General features: G+C 34.0%; 2 protein-coding genes across 12 annotated transcripts in view; one reads left to right on the top strand and one right to left on the bottom strand.

Moving 5' to 3' along the window:
- The window catches only part of LOC145288065 (uncharacterized), a 612213-nt gene extending 607313 nt beyond the window's left edge, over positions 1–4900 (top strand). For all 11 annotated transcript variants that reach the window (XM_080136116.1, XM_080136110.1, XM_080136114.1 and 8 more), the window contains one exon: positions 777–4900. In XM_080136116.1, coding sequence (XP_079992242.1) covers positions 777–4009 — 3233 coding nt within the window. In that variant the 3' untranslated portion in view covers positions 4010–4900. The remainder of the gene's footprint in view (positions 1–776) is intronic.
- A 1604-nt stretch (positions 4901–6504) lies between these two features.
- Positions 6505–16904, bottom strand: part of LOC145288067 (rab-like protein 2A) — a 268601-nt gene continuing 258201 nt past the window's right edge. The window contains exons 7-8 of the mRNA XM_080136120.1: positions 7226–7309; positions 6505–6715 (exon numbers count right to left, since the gene is read on the bottom strand). Of these exons, the coding sequence (XP_079992246.1) occupies positions 6638–6715; positions 7226–7309 (162 nt within the window). The 3' untranslated portion in view covers positions 6505–6637. The remainder of the gene's footprint in view (positions 6716–7225; positions 7310–16904) is intronic.

Genomic DNA, 16904 nt, shown 5'->3' on the forward strand with positions numbered 1-16904 from the left:
TGTGCGTTTTTTTTTTTTTTTTTCTAAAGACAATTGTGTGGTTTTAAGAGGGTCTCCGTCCAGGTATGGGAGGGTAGGGAGGTTGCCACTCTGACTTTGGGTTAATGATAGAGTTTAAGGAAATTATGTGTGAGCATCCTGAAGACTTAGATAGAAACAAAACAAAAACAATTTCAGAATTTGGAGTGGGGGTTGGTTTCACATAAATTTAATGTAATATAATTAACCATTTCGAGACCATTCTAGCGTTTTAAGACAGTTTTGTTGAACTCAGGAATCTTCACATGCCAAAAGAGTGTTGTAATGAATAAAGTACTATAGCAATTGTGAACTGCTACCTGATCATGGCTGATGTAACTAGAGCATCCTATCCCTGTGGATTAAATAAAGAGTTCTGCTCGAAATCATGTGCAAATTCAGGAGTTCAAGAGAAAGATTCTAGAGTTTGAGAAGGTACGTCTGAGTTAGGTTACATCAGCCAAAACGTTGCGTGAATAACACTAGAGATGAGAACAGTCATTTTAACAATTTTACAACTCAATGCTTATCTAAAAAATTCAGAAACATATCAATTTTTCATTTATACAAAAAATGGTTTGCTAAAGTTTGCTAACCGAGGGAGAAATCAGTTTGTGAGTTTGAGGTAAAAATTAATCTCATATTTTGATATTTCTAAACATTTCTTATTTTTCATTTTTTGTAATATTGGATAAATCTTATTGAATTTTTTTTTTTTTAAACTGTCTCTAATAGCTTTTATTTATTTCTGTCTCTAGAAAAACTTGACCAAGCTCTTGCTGAGTATGATGTATCGGATGCTGGTGAAAGTTCCTATGGTTCCGCAGGGAAACACAATGGTGCAGAGATGAAAACTGCTTCAATCCGAGCAGGCTATGCTAAGAAACGTGTTTCGAGTGTTGAAATGGAAAATCTGTGCCGTTTGGATTCACCACATAAGCCAGAACACCTGAGTCCATCCGAAGTTCGGATAAAGAAATATCACAAGAAACAAAGTAATTTGGAAAAATCGCAAAGCACACCAAACCTTGCCCAAAATCTGGAGGAGTTACATCTAGAACAATTTCCAGGTACAAATTCCAACCAGCCAATGTATCGCACTGTGGCCAGTTCTGGACCTTCAGATTACAGCCCTCATAACAGTAGTAGCTGTTCGTCTGGTCCTAGGCAATATACGCAGCGTCTTCATCCGGTTCCATACATGGGTAATTTGCCAAATTCTCCACCTGGAATGGATGTTTCTGGGTGTCGATACTCTGTTGCAATCGGACACAATGTTCAGGTGAATTCCTTGCCAAGCCATACTCGTGGAAAAGCACGTCCAGTAGCACCTCCTGTTGTCCAGTCTAAAAATCCAGCTCCAGCCGCTCCTCCTCAAGTTGTTAAGATAAACACAAACAAGGAGCAACCTGTTTATGCATCAGTTGTTAATGGATCAGTTCGTACTGGAATGCAGACACAGCAAAAAGAGAACCCATACGAGTCCAGTTTCCGTCCAGGTACGGTTGCAATGTTTAGTAACAAGACCCCTGTTGTCACTCCATCGGCACTCAGTCAGGTGAAACTCCATCCTTCTAAACAAAATGAGAGTCCAAGTGACTCATCATTGCAAAATGCATTGTTGGTGAAGGCTGATGTTCATACGATGATCACCTCAGATGGAAAAGATGATAAGAAACAATCTTACTATGAACCGGAACCAGACTATGATTTGGAAGACGACAAACCAAACAAAGACATAAAAATGGTAAATGACAGTTCCAGCCACAAAACTGTAATTTCGGTCAACAACAACAATGGTGCCCCACCAACGTCTAATGGCTATGGTATCCGACAGCTGCCTGCAAATGTTGTCACTAATCCTGTCTATAGCATTCCACAACAGAATCATTTCTATGCAGTGCCGAGTATGTTGCCACCCCCAGATCAGATAAGTCTTGGTGTTGGCACCCCAGTAAACATAATGCCAGCAAAGTCTCCAACTCCATCTTCAAGCACAACTGAAACTGTTGCACCTCCTCCACCTCCGCCACCACCTGCACCTCCACTTCAGTTGATCCCTCCCCCTCCCCAGTTTTGTCCCCCTCCACCACCGGCTGCCTTTGCCAAATCTCCAGCGTCAGAAAATTCAAATGAATTCTTGAGCGAGATCCAGCGTGTTGCTAAAGAACGAATGACCCGTTCCAAAGATGCCGATGTTCAGGACAAATCTCAGCTGGAACAATCTTCTAAGAACCTGACGCCAATGGATAAGAACCAGGCAGCCATTTTAGAGGCAGTGGCCAAACGTCGGACAATGCTGGAGCAAAATGAGGAAAATATTCTCAACCAAATCGAAACGCAAATTCAGAAAAGCAAAAATTTTCAATCGGCCAAATATTACAATTCTGGTAATGGCGTTAAAAAAGAGATTGAAGTCTTGTCTGAAAATAAGGAATCGTCTGAAGAGAAATTGTCAGCAATTCCTCCTGTTCCTGCTAGTAAGCCTATTAAGCAAGTGGTCTCTGCGGCAAAACCTGTAGCCCCTGCCAAACCTAAAGTTGCCGCTGAAAAGGTTCATGCCAAACCACCAGCTCCTCAATCAGTTTCTGCTACTATTGCTGTAGACAAAGGGACAAAGGCCATGGCTCCTTTGAAAGAAAATGCTACTGCTGAAAAGATGACACATGTGAACGTGCAGAAATCACAGGAACCCAAAACAATTATGGCGACAACAAAAATTTCAGAGAAGGCCAAAGTGGTTGAAACAGTTATACGCAACAATAAGGATAGTGGGGGAGAGGAAGATTTCTTGAAAAAGGCAGAAAAGGCCAGGCAAATGTATTTGCAGCTCAAATCAGGGTCTGGAAGTGAAAAATCTACGCCACAAAGCACGCCATCACCAACACCAACGCCACCAGCAATAACAGTTAAAACCTCTGTTAACAATACAGTACCCCCACCAAACAACACAATCCACAGCACAAACATTACGATGGGTGTCAATGGAGAAGCCAAAATTGTGACGCAGAAATCATTGTCGAATAAATCCGTACAGAACACAAATAAGACGAATGTTGAACTGACAAAGAAAAAAGCACCCGTGATGAAAACTCAGCTTTCTAACAGCAGCACCAAATCTAATCGCATGCATATTGAGGTCCAGTCAACGAGCAACCCAGCAGTGATGGATAAAATTGGAAATGTATCAATCAAGGACCGAATTGCTAGCCTTCAGAAACAAAACTATCCGCTAAACAGTAGTAGTTCAAATCAGACCAAGCAGATGACCCTTAAAGGTGTGACCACAAGTCATTCTCATACGGATCCTTTTAATTCGTCGGATTCTGGCTCGACTCCGAACGATTCACCTTATCATGAAACCAACATTGTTGCTCCTCCACCTGGATTTGGGGATAACGATCCTTCCATATCTTCTGTGGAGTCATTCAGCAGTCCTGCCCAACTTCAAACTCTGCCAGCCCCACTCTCTGAGTTGTCCATTTCCACAGTGCCACCTTACAATCGTCCAACTATGGATAACCTTGTACCGCAGGATGATTCACTTAGCCTTATCTCTTCATTATCAACACTCTCTACCCTATCGACTTCAAGCACAGAGCATCCAATTGAGATTGTACCACCTCCTCCAAGTGGTTTCGAAGACAAAGCAAGTCCCGTCTCTACGGATCAGGGTTTTGAAGAGTCCTTTATTCCTCCCCCACCTCAGTTCGATGCGTTCACAAAGAATGCCGCTTCCACTAAGAACTCTTTCCGAAACAAACCGGTGGAAGACTGGTTTTATGTGGATGTCCTTGATTGGTTAGAAAGTGTTCAAATGCAACAGTACAAGGTGAACTTTGCTAACCACTGTATCGATGGCAAGAAATTACTTAACCTTAAACGAGCCGAATACATCACGCTAGGCGTCACGCAAGTCGGTCACAGAATGAACCTCGAGAGATCCATAAAGAAACTTGTTATGGCATCACAGCAGAAAAGTCTGCACTAAAAATGGACACTTATTTAGTGAAGAGAGGATATTCAGTGGGAGGGTGGCTTCATGTGGGGGAGGGGTGGATGCTAGCTTATCTCGGTAATAATAATAAGTGGCAGATTGGACGTTTATCTGCTAATTACATGTAAACACCCACCCCCTACATATCCTCTCCTAACCAACTTGCCTAACTGTGATACAGAGACTCGGTGTTAGCAGAGTTTTTTTTTTTTTTTTTTTTGCTTCCAAATGAAATGCAAAGAAAAATTTCCACAAAGAACTTGTTCTTTTACTGACAATATCCTAACTAATTATAATTGGAAAATATGGGAAGTTTTTTTTTTAAAAAAAAGATGACATTGTCTGCGGCTTGCAAAACCCATTTAGCCCTTTGTAAAATTGGTACACATGAATATTGCTCTGGGACTTTTTTTTTTTTTGTTTGAGTGGATGCGTGTTTGGAAACGTATGATTGGATTATAAATCTTGCAAGTATCTTCTGTGCCTGTGTAGCCGAAGCCGTAGTATAAAAGTGTACCCATTTATGTATCTTTGTCTCCCTGCAATGTAAACATTGGTCTTTTAACTTTTATGAAAAAAAATGCCATTTTTTTTTTTTTCTTCCGAAGTAATTTTTGAATTATTCTTTCAACGAACAAATGCCTTGATTACTTGGAAAATCATTTATTCGACAAGTCTTGTCTTGTCCAGATCTACATTGCACTGTACATATAGAAGAAAACTTTTATGCCCCATCCCCCACCAAAACAAAATCCACTTTTCTGGCCAATCTACCAAACCAGTGCCCAACTGAAAAAAAAATATTACACAAATTAATTTGTGACTGTTATTGAAAATGAATGTTGATGCAAACAATGGGCGATACTTTTTTTTTTTTTTTTTTTTTTTTAGTTTAAAAAAAGAAATCTCCCAAATTCTACCATGACGATTATCTTCTAGGATTCCTCCTCTGCCCACTTCTCAAGCAAAAAAAAAAAAAAAAAAAATATATATATATAAGACGCAAACTTTTATTATTTTGTACGTTTTTATAATTTAATCATAAAATTTGATTCGATCTTTCAAGTTGCAGCTTATGTGAAAAACAGTTTCTATTAATACTGGAGTTTTTTTTTCAGAAAATTCTAGCATTCATCCCCCCCCTCTCTTAAGAAGGGGGCAAGTTTTATCCAATGAGAGGACCACACCCTATTTCCAAAACATACATGCTGATTTGTGTTGATATATTACAAATTTTATTCAACTTTTTATGAATCCAACCCAGATTTTATCTCCGCTCCCCAAATGCAAACTTGCTTCTTTCCACTCAGGTGCCTTAACAGGTGATGACAAGTAACAACCCTTCCCTTCTAAACTTAAAAATGTTAAAAAACAAAAAAAGACTTACAAGTGGGGTAGGGTCAAAATAAAGAATTGGTACTGCAACTGGAAAGGAGCTCCAGAATGATGTTGATTCAGAAAAAAAAAAAAAAAACTTCAATAAATGAAAACATTCCATGACTCTACAAAGGTAAACATCATTCACCTCTGAATTTTCATAAAATTTACTTCTCATGTTAAGCCATCGACATTGCTTTCAAGAAATAATGCAGCATTTATTTCCAATAACAGGTATTTAATTGAATAAAGTGTAATGTTATTCCTTTCAAATAAACAAAAACTTATAAATAAATTGTTTTCACATTTTTTTTCTCGTTGAAATGACAGATGGATATGATCTGAGTTCCTGTCAGTCAGCCATGTTGGTTTGGCCACATTGAAAGTAGCAATTTTTGGGTGAGAAAATGTAGGAACCTTGAGGTGGAGAAAATTAGGCAATCCAAGAAAAAATCTGAATGCAAACAAGAAACTTAGACTGTTCAAATTTAGTTTTCTATCATGTCCAGCTCCAAGAAACATCAGGGCCCTCAGAAAATAAGACAATGTTTTTTCCAGCTCTCTGAAGTTAAGTTTGAACTAATCAATCTGAATAAAAAACAAATAATCCCAAATTAAGTAATGTTTATTCCTTGAACTCTAAATATTATTGCTTTAAAATTCTCTCGGGTGTTAAATTTGGACTTTATATTAAGCTAATTAGAAACTGGATTTTGTTCTATTGCATTTTCTTTATTCACTGGGGGGAAGGGTTGCCCAGGAGTAAAATACGCTTAAATATATTTTAATTTGTCCAGATTTCATATATATTATTATAGAGTTGTGATTTCATAAGTAAAAACAAAAAGTATTTAAAACCAAAAGCAAAACTGTAGCATTCAAAGCTGGTGACATTACCATTGTACCACGCATATGAACTGCTTAAAAATAAACCAACATAAATGTTGAAAATGTATAACGATTGACAGACAGATATAGCCTTTTTATATATTAGATTTTCATGTAAAAAAAAATATTTTCATTTCATATGAAATCATCTTTGAATTTATTGCATGTTTTCTATATTAAACTGTTAGATTTTTTGCTAATTATTTTAAAAGAAAAGAACTTCATTTTGCATTTCTTTAACTTTTGATTTAATCAAAAAAGAAATTGAACAAAGTCATTGAATAAATTATTCAGCTTCAATTTGACCTGGTCTAAAAATTGTCAGATGAGCCAAGAATTAGTTACAATTCAGATGTGTCAACTCGTGAAGTCTTCAAGATTCTGTGAGTCTTCAAGATTATCAGAACTGGATCCTTCGTATGTCAAATCAATATTCTGTAAAAACAATATAAACAAATTTGTCATCTCAAATGAAAGATATATATTTTTTTATAGCAGACAATATTATAATTCTTTACTGAGTGTTAAGACGCTTTCCATTTTGAAAGTGTTGCCCCTTCTTAATTAGGAAGAATTTGTCAAAATCTGAACAATAATTACATTTTATGTTCTTATTCATTTTCATCCATTATTCTGTTCAACATCTTCATAGCAATTTTAAGAAAATTTGATGTGGAAAAATGATTTTTTATTTGAATGGAAAATTGTTTGGGATAACATTTTTCTTTACTTTTAAATCTTCCAATTTTTTTAGTATTATAAAAAGAAAGTGGTTTAAATTCCATGACATGGGGACGGGGTTCTAGTCAATTATATTACAGAATAAAAAGTCACTCATAGCAAAAGTTTTTGGTAGATAGCTGTCTTCAAGACTGGGATTGCAAATATCTAGCTGGATAATTGCTCCAGAAAAGAGCTGACAACAAAGAATGAGATAATACAAACCTCAAGTTCTTTCATAACTTCATCGAAAAAATCTTTACTGTGAAGTTTGTAGTCTATGGCAGCTTGGATTGAATCTTTGAACAACTGCATAGACAAAAAGGAAAATAATCAAATGGGTTAAAGCAAAAAAAGTATATTTTCAATAATTAGGAATCAAGTCAGATGCAGAAAGTGCTTTGTTTTTATGCATCCTTACATCTTTAGGAGATGCATATTCTTTACTAAACAGCTTGAATGAAGTTATTTTTGTTCCTTTATACAAGTTGATTTTAATATAAGGAAAATGCTACATGCTAGAAAGTAAATCTTGACTTTGAGATGGCTAACCAAGTAAATTTTGCAAATGGAGTTATTTTTAACAAAAACTGAAAACAGCTGATTGATTTAAAAAAACAAATTTTTTCACTGAGAATGATTTATTGGCATCTAGATTGGGATATTAAATCTTAATTTGATTGTTTCAATTTCAAATTAAAAATAGTGACAAATTGGTCAATATAAATCTAAGAAAATATACCTCAAATTATGTCTCTCAGAGAAAAACATGTTTCTTTCAAAGCAACCTCCTTGTTTAGAACTTGGTTACAAGAGCATCAGTTTAATGGTTGAATTATATGGAGATCTCAAGTAAATTGTATAATTGTTGCCAATGAAAATTTTATCATTCTGAGAAATTTTAACAATCAATTTTAAATGTATTTATGCAATATTTTACATTATAATTCTAGCTTGGAATTGACTACTATGAAAATGACAAAGTTAATTATTTAACTTAATATATTTCAGCTTATTAAATGTATAAAGTCCACCTGATTCTCTTTTTTTTTTTTTTTTTTTTTTTTTTTTTTGTGTGTGTTATCCATGTTCCCCAGAACTGCAAACTTTGGAACTCGCTTCCGGGATTCTGCTTTCCGAACTGTACTGATATGCAGAAGTTCAAGCGTAATGTGAACAAACATCTTGCCACTCTTCGCCCTTCATAATGCCCCTACAACTTATGTCCCTGATAGTAGCCTCATATTTCAAAGTGGCACTGTGCCTTGTTTGGGGTGAAAATTAAAAAAAAAAAAATCAATATTTGATTCAGAAGAGTTGTGAGGAAAAATAAAATATGATTTGATTAAATTCTTTTTCACAAATATGAAAAGTAGCTTATGGCATCAATAAACAAATTCTACATTTTTCTTATTTATCTGAAATAGAGACTATTAGACTTTTTATGCCAAATAATTACAATATTTCAATGAAATGATACAAGCAATGAATTGTTTTTATGGTAAATCTATTTAAAAAACCAAATAATATTTTAGAATAAAGAAATAAGATATATGATAGAATAAATGTTTTTGACATCAGTTTCCATTTTCTTTACAATCTGATGTGAATTTAATGAAGTTAAAGTAATGGCAGGAAAAATGTTCATTTTATAATGAATACAAAATTAAAGCATTTCAGTTTTATTTTATTCCTTTTAGAAAATGCATTGAAAAAAAAAAATAACAAACTATAATTTTTTTTATTTTCGGGAGAAGGCTAATAGCATAGAAAATTCTGATCAATTTTCAGGCATTAAGTGATATGACAATCGAACTCTGAATCTTGGCATGAAAACACCATGTCTAGCTACATTGAAAAGATGTGATAAAGCAAAATAGTTGTTTGTGGATGGCATACATATGGTATGAGTCATCATAGATACTGCAAATAGTTAAATTAACTACTCTATTTTGTCATGGAACTCATGGATTTTGTTCGGACAGAACTTATAAAATAAAAGAAGTATTCTATTTCTTAAGTTGATTGACATTAGTTTATTTGATAAAGGCATGAATCCACTTTTCCCTAAAACATTATTCCATATGCTTTGTCATAAAGGTTAATGGTGAGACAAGACAGGATCTGTACTGTTCAAACTACTGTTCTTATCTTGAGTGTTTTGGCTAATGTAACCTTTGACCTTCTTCAGGTGTATCTTGTCAAACTTGGAAATCTTTGTCATGGCTGACAGAAAGATGAGCACGCTATTTCCATGGATTAAATAAAGGGTTCTGTTCAAAATTCCATACAGATTCCCGAGTTTGACAAAATACACCGGAAGAAGGTCTGAGGTTGCACTGATCAAAATGTGAAAATAACACCCAAGAACATTAGTCCAAATAATACAAATTATCAATCCTCATTTAAAAAATTCAGATTGGTACATTTAGCCATGAAATAGAATAGGTGAAAATAGGATTTAAAACTACAGACAAATGGATAGTCTTTCATACAAATGTGTAAACACTTCTAAATCTTGAATATGACAAACTAAAGATGCTTGAACACAAATAAATGTACATTTGAGCTCATCAATCTTCAAAAACTTTATTTCCTGACAACAGCGAGTATTTTAGAATAGAACATTTTCGGAAATCTTTGAATAGCTTTTGAAATGTGTTAATTTTCATACTTACTGTTAAAAAAAAAAAAGTCACAGAAAAAAAAATGTGCTCTCTGTAATTAACAAAAATTCTATCAGATTTAGAACATTTGCATCATCATCATATTCAGTTTAAGGTCCATTTTATATACTGGCATGAACAAAGATATAATTCTGGTTCAAGCCATGAAAAATTAACTTTAAAACAATTTATAAGAAGTGAAAACCTGGATTGAATATTTAAACTGCATAAAAAGAACAACCATTTTCCATATGAAGAGGGGGTGGAGCACCTATCATTTGCTTTGCCTCGCTCAAATTCTATCAACCATGTTTATTTACATAATTATACTGTTGGGAAAAGTTATGAACCCCAATTTACTGATAATAATAACATCTTGTGTTCACTTCATTCCATATTATGTCTAAATGGTTAAGTTATGAGCATTGAGGAACAAATTATGAAAACCAAGCATAAAAAAAAATGCAGGCATAACTTCTTTTAATCCAATTTTCCCCCAAGTTCAAAGCAGCCCTGTTTTGGAAATGAGTTCAACAAGGGGATGAAAGTGCATCCAATTAGAATTCTTCCAGAACTGAAGCAGAAAATGGGATGAAAAGCATTATTTTGAATATCGTTAGGTGACTGGAATTGAAAATTATTTATGACCTCAGTCGCATTACTTTTCAGATGAGCTTCTACAATATATCATATATATTGTGTTTTTTGGCATTAAACAGGTCAAAAAGTGTTGATATACTTTCTTATGATAGCATTCATTCTGGTCGGATTGAGCTGCCAGCTTCTTCCCTAAGATACATCACATATTGAATCATTGATGAAAAAAGGTTTATTGTGATTTGCTTAAGTGAAGAGACCAACATCCTAGACCGAATTTCTTTTTAACTGATAAATGTGATATTGACAGGTACTATCACCACTGGAACTGGGAGTAATAACTGAGAAGTGGCTCTACACCATTGAGGTAGAACATGAACTGTAATAGTTGTCAGTTGGGAAATAGGATTGGCAGGAAAACAGATACAATAGGTTGTTAGGATTGCAAAGAGGGTGTATCATTACTGATGGGATCAACTTATTGTCACGACCAAGTGTAAGATCATACCATCACCACCATCTCAATGCCGTTTGCTCATAGTTTTCTATGTGTCTTCATCTCTTCTAGTTCTAGAAGTCGTCTTGGTGATTGCAAAGAGTGCGAACACTAGCTTACAAATCTAACAAAAACAATGCAGACTCACAAACACTGGTATGTTTTATATAAATCAGTTGTGCTCTGAGTGGGTGTGATACTAAAGTTGTAGAACAAGGACCCCCCCCTCAACATTGTCTGTTGATAACTGTCAAGGCATCTTAGTTCACAAGTTTTCAGTTTGTGACAAACTCCAAACTTTAGAAATATATTGACTTTAGGATCGGAAATCCTATGTCCAGCCTTTTGTCTTAGTTACTGCCACACCTGAATAATAGAAATTTATTTCCATGCTCGCCTTATTAGTCACTTCGAGCTAAGTAATTATCAGACTGCCTTTATGCACCTTGGTGGATGATTCCTAACCGTTGTTATGATTTTATTTACTTTCAATAACTTTTCCTTTATTTTTATGAATCCTTTTCTAATGCTCTCCAGGGTCCTGGCTATGGAGGGAGGGGTGAAAACCTGTATGGTATCACACAGGCATGATGCTAAAAGATCTCTGATTCAAATTAGTTTACATCAAGATGCTCTCTGCTGCCCAACATAGTAGTAGATAAAGATTCCAAGATACTGCTGCACACATTATGCAACACAGAATAATAAATACATTTCTAAGAATATATGAAAGCCTTTTTCTGCATTATTAGACATTTTATTTATTAGACTTTGTCTCCATTGACGTAAAACAAGAGCTGTAGTAGTTGTCAGTTGTGAAATAGGATTGGCAGGAAAAAAGATACAATTGCTTAGCTGACTGACTGACTGGAAATCTACAAATATAAGTTATCACATCATCTGTGTAGTTTATCTCTCTCCCTGCACCCTTCTACCATACTTTCTAGACATACACATTAACTGTTAATCTTTTTTGTGCGTCCATACAGTTTATTTTTCATTTACTGACATGTGAGTTTTGTCTTTTACTAAAACATTTTGCTTATTTTAATCTGCTTTATTAACTTCATTGGACACTTTAAAATAGAAACAGCCTGTAAATTTTTTGTTAAATTCTAAGAATTTTATGAATAGACCTTGGAATATTAAGAAAATTAACTCGGTAACCTTTTTTAGCCCTTCCCCTTCATATTAGTTGGAAAAAAAAAATTTTTTTTGTCAATGTATGTTATTCTTCTGAAATTCCATAAATTGGTTTATTTATTAGTTTTGTATAAAGACTATCAACGCAGAAAATCGAGCAAGATTTAAAGGAAAATCTGGTTTGTCTTCCAGGAATTTAAAATGGTTCAAGATTATTACAATTATATATGCAAATATCTCGGGAATGAGCTGAGTTGTTCTGCTGAAATGATATGGCTGATTCGGCTCAGCTGATTTGACAGTGTAGCCAATTCTGCAGAGGGACAATTCGGCATCAACCAAGCCAGTCAGCATTTTTATAAAGATTTTATAACTTTTTTTTTTTTTTTTTTTAACAACAATCTGAAAATATATCACTTTGACTGTTTTTAAGAAAAATGTTTTTGCAAAGTTTTAGTTAATAATTTTATAAGAGTTAAAAAATGAAAAATATTTTAAAGGTTTTTTTTTTTTTTTTTTTTAAGAGAAACAATACAAAAATATAATCTCGTTGACGACCAAGTGTCGTCTGTTTTTGCGTTGTATTTTAAATAAAGTCATTTTAAAGTTTCTTTATTTTAAAATCAAATTTTTTTTCTTTTAATAATTTTTATTTGAAGAAAAAACATCTTTTTATTGAATTTTAAAAAAAAAAAAAACTTTCACTATAATGATGAAACGCTAATTTGATGCATTAAATGTAGACAACAATTAAGAAAACATGTCGGTTTCTTCTTAAGGCTCCTTAAGCTTCAGCCTTAAATTTGAGGCATTTTCTAGAATCAAAATTGTGTAATGGATTTTGATCAAAATTGGAATAAGGATTCCAAACATAAGGTTTAGTATCAATATATTTTGATTTTAATCTAAGTGGACATAAAATTGGCACAAAGCTGTTCTGTTTGAGTATTTAATTTTATCTGACCTTGGATTGGTCCTCTTTTTGTTTTATATATAGTGGAATGACCACCTGTTAATAGTAATTTTATACACAAACAAAAATAGCCAGCCTTCCCTCTCACCTGCACACGTAACATTTTTCCACCCAGTTTGTACTTCTTAAGTGTTTTATGTTAAAACTATATTTGTCAATCGATACGATGAGTTTGTAAATTGAGTTTCTCTTCTTGCTGAAAAGTCTGAGTAATGACTGATATTACAGGTCACAAGGGCTTTTCGTCTGGGTTTGAGAGTAGGGGTTGAGTACACAAGATTTTGCTGCACGCTACTTGGATTAAGGAGGCAGAGAAATAACCATTTGATTTTATTGCAATTTCAGAGAGAAAACTTAGTCAATCATAAATTAATGACTCATATTTACAATCTTATTTTGATGGCTTAAAAAACTGAATAAAGAAATCACAGCATAATCACGTTTGACATACCAGTTCCCATCAGATCGCTGAAGTTAAGCAACGATGAGCCTGGTCAGTGCCAGATGGGTGACCATTTGAGACTTCCAGGTGCTGTATGTGCTCTCTACTCATCTCGGCATTGTTTCCAGTTGTCCTGGATTTCTCCTTGCCACTGGACTCCAGCAGTGCCGATTCAGGAGAGGTGTGGTTGGGGATTGCGCAACCCTTAACACATAATTACACACACAGCTGCTGCTACAGAGGCTATCCTTTGTCTTTCGAGACTGAATGGAGGCACAGAATCAAAAAAGAATTACTTAGAACTGAATGTCACCCAGTACTTTATTCATTGCGCCACAGGTATTGCAGACAATTCTAGTATGGATTTTGGGAGCCTTAAATCTATTCTTGTTTTTAAATGAACAATCGCTATGAATAAATATAATACAAATTATCAATTCTCTTAAAACTTAACGGACATCTAGAGATGATGTTGTGCCTAAAAGAATATTGTTTACGTTTTGTGTTTTTTCTCTTGGTATTTTTGAAAAACTATTTGCTTTATTATCAACATTCAAAGTAATAAGATAATTTCCATTAATTTTTTTTTTTTTACTGAAGCAAAAATAAATGTAAAATGTCAAAGTTTTTCTCGCACAAAAACTTCTTTTCTTTAATGATTTTTCTTTTGTCTTATGAAAACAATATTTCTCTTTTCCTCATATATGGGATAATCATGTTGACACACCAGGTCTCACTAGATCACCAAAGTTAAGCAACGTTTAGCATGTTTAGTATCAGATGAGTGACCATTTGGGGATACCAGGTGCTGTATGTAGGAGGACATGACACCTCTCTGCAGAAGAGCAAAAATCTAACATTGTCATCTCCCCTGACATGGATGTACATATGACTGAGGATCACTTATAAATTTTATACTCCCATGAAACTTCTTCCTTTGGACGAAGGCTGTTCAATCTAGATATCTCCTTTCCTTCAATTATCATGAAAAAAATTATCAATATTTGTGAACTGTCTGATACAATTAAAAACAAGGCTCTATACCAAGATTAAATAAAACTTTCTCTCAAGTAAAATTTCTAGAAGAATCCATTGGTTCTATGATGGAATTATGATACAAATTGAATGGTCACATTGTTGCTATCGTGCTGAGGCATTGCTCTGTCCAGTTCTAGGAGGCCCGCCCTCCCAAGCTTTACTTTCACTCTGAAAAAGGGTTAGTTTATTGCTAATCACCTGAGGTGTCCCTGCAGAGAATGTGGATGGGGCTGCTCAGAAATTTTTGATAGGCCAGAATGCGCTTATTCTAGTGTGCTCGCTTCTCAAAACCTCACTTAATCTTGTCTAGCCTCCATAGGTTGCATAAATTTCCTAGTAAAGTTTTTGAATATAATATCCATACAGGATCCCAAGAACAACTTTAATGATTTATTGTATTTTAGTTATAACTAGTCAAAACTAGAAATTAAAGAACAAAAATAGCAATATGGGAACAAGAGTACACGGGAGAGGGGGGGTGCGTCATCCTTATTCATTTCCGGGCAATACCAGGGCTGCTAGTTTATAACGAAAATATTAACTAAATGTGATTTCATCCTTATACACTGGGTGTGATACTGCCTCCCTCCCTTTACTTTTTTAACCCCAAGGAAGGTGTATTATCATTTTGATGTAAGGGCTACTATTTTGGGATTATGTCTACAGGGACACTATGTAGGGAGTTGAGAAGCAAGATGTCTGTTCATATTACATGTAGTGCAGTCAGGGAAGCAGGAAACATGGAGGGAATTCCAAAGTCTAGCAGTTCATGAGAAGAAACTATTAGAGTAGAAGGCTTTCCAGCATTTAAGGCCCTCAACAGCAAAGGAGTGGAATTTTGCTGCTTGTCAGGTTAGCTGGGAGTGTGTGTATGCTGAGGGAAGCACAAGTGCTATTCTATCAAAATACTGTAAAACAGGGATAGGCATGCAACCTTGCAGCAATGAAACGATATTGCAGGGCTAGCTGTGTCAGAAACTTTGTGAAAAATATTGAATAATTCGACCCCCCCTGTTTTTCCAAGCTTATAACTACTCGAAAAATGTAATTCAAACCCTATTTTTTTTTCCAATTAAAGGAGCAAGGACCAAGGTTTCATTAAAAAGAAACAAAAAAACAATGTGATTTAAAAAAAAAAAAAAAAAAAAAAAAGGACTTTACAGGTAAATTTCTAAAAAACACTACTTTTTTTGTTTTAAATTTGAATATATTATTTATTGATTTTTTATATTCAATTTGTGATATATAAAACTTTGGTGAGTAAATTAATTATTTATTTTTTAATAGACATTTCAAAATGAGGTGGGGGCGTGAATTTAAAAAAAAAAAACATTTGTCTAAAATATTATATTCGGTTTATTGGAAAAAGCATAAAATTTCACATTGACCCTGAAAATATCGTAAAAATAGAATCAATAGAAAAATTTTGATAGATTAAAAATTGAAAAATACTGAACTCTTGAAATTCAATTAATTTTATTACTGTTTTTTAAGAAATAAAAAAAATATTTCTATTACGTTTTATACAACTTTAATAGTTTATTTTGGAAGTATAATCCATAAAGAAAATAAACAACCCACTTTTAAAAGAGAAATTACGAGTTTTTTATATTTTAGTCGCAGTTTCGTGTTAAAGGTGTCAAAAACTCTTACAAAAATTCTGATACACCTAGTGCAGGGCCTATTAGATTTCAGACTTTTTTTTTTTAGACCCCGTCTAAGAGTCAGAGACTAGTGGTAGATGCAACAGCCCAAATGTAGCAACAATACTCCATGCATGGTGGATTTATATAGGTATAGTTTGGAAACAAGTTTCTGGTGTACTGCCCATGTTCTCGTGGCCTAAACTGCCTTAAGAAGCTAAAGAGTATTTGTAGAAGAAAGTCTTAAACTACACTCTCAGCTGTTTCATATCAGTGTGAGACTGAAAGCTAGATCTGTCAATAAAATTACTTTTCCCTTTTCTTGTGGCACTCAGATATAGTTGGAAGTAATTTGAATATGTCATTACTTAGAATAAATTATTATTGCATTCGTTACTGGCGTCAATTTTATTTTTATCTTTCTATCAATTCATATTGATTAAAAGTGGAACAATTGCTCCAAACGTGGAAAGGTATAATAGATTGTTTATCGATGCAAATTATTCTGTGTACACCAAAGATCTCTCTCTCTCTCTCTCTCTCTCTCTCGCATTATATATCTATATATCAATAATATAATCTATAAATTAGATTTTCCTCTATTTCAATGACCAGTATAGTTCTATAAACAGAATAAATATTACTAAAACTAATAAAAATAGGCAAGATTGTTTATGTTTAACAGAATATCAATCCTTTTTGGGTTATTTAATGCCAAATCCAGTAGTATCGAGAAAGGTCTTTACGTTTTTGAATATTTATTAGGTTGTTTTGTAGAGAAAGAATTTTTTTAATTTTTGAAAAAAGGCCTGTTACTCTTAAAAAGGAAAGTATTTGATCCAGGCGGTTGTTTTTGAAGATGTTCTTCATATTTTGTTGGATTTAAGATATTATCTTCTGGCATTA

The sequence above is a fragment of the Euprymna scolopes genome, chromosome 11, assembly GCF_053919585.1.
Source record: "Euprymna scolopes isolate OS-2025 chromosome 11, ASM5391958v1, whole genome shotgun sequence".
Classification (NCBI taxonomy): Eukaryota; Metazoa; Mollusca; class Cephalopoda; order Sepiida; family Sepiolidae; genus Euprymna; species Euprymna scolopes.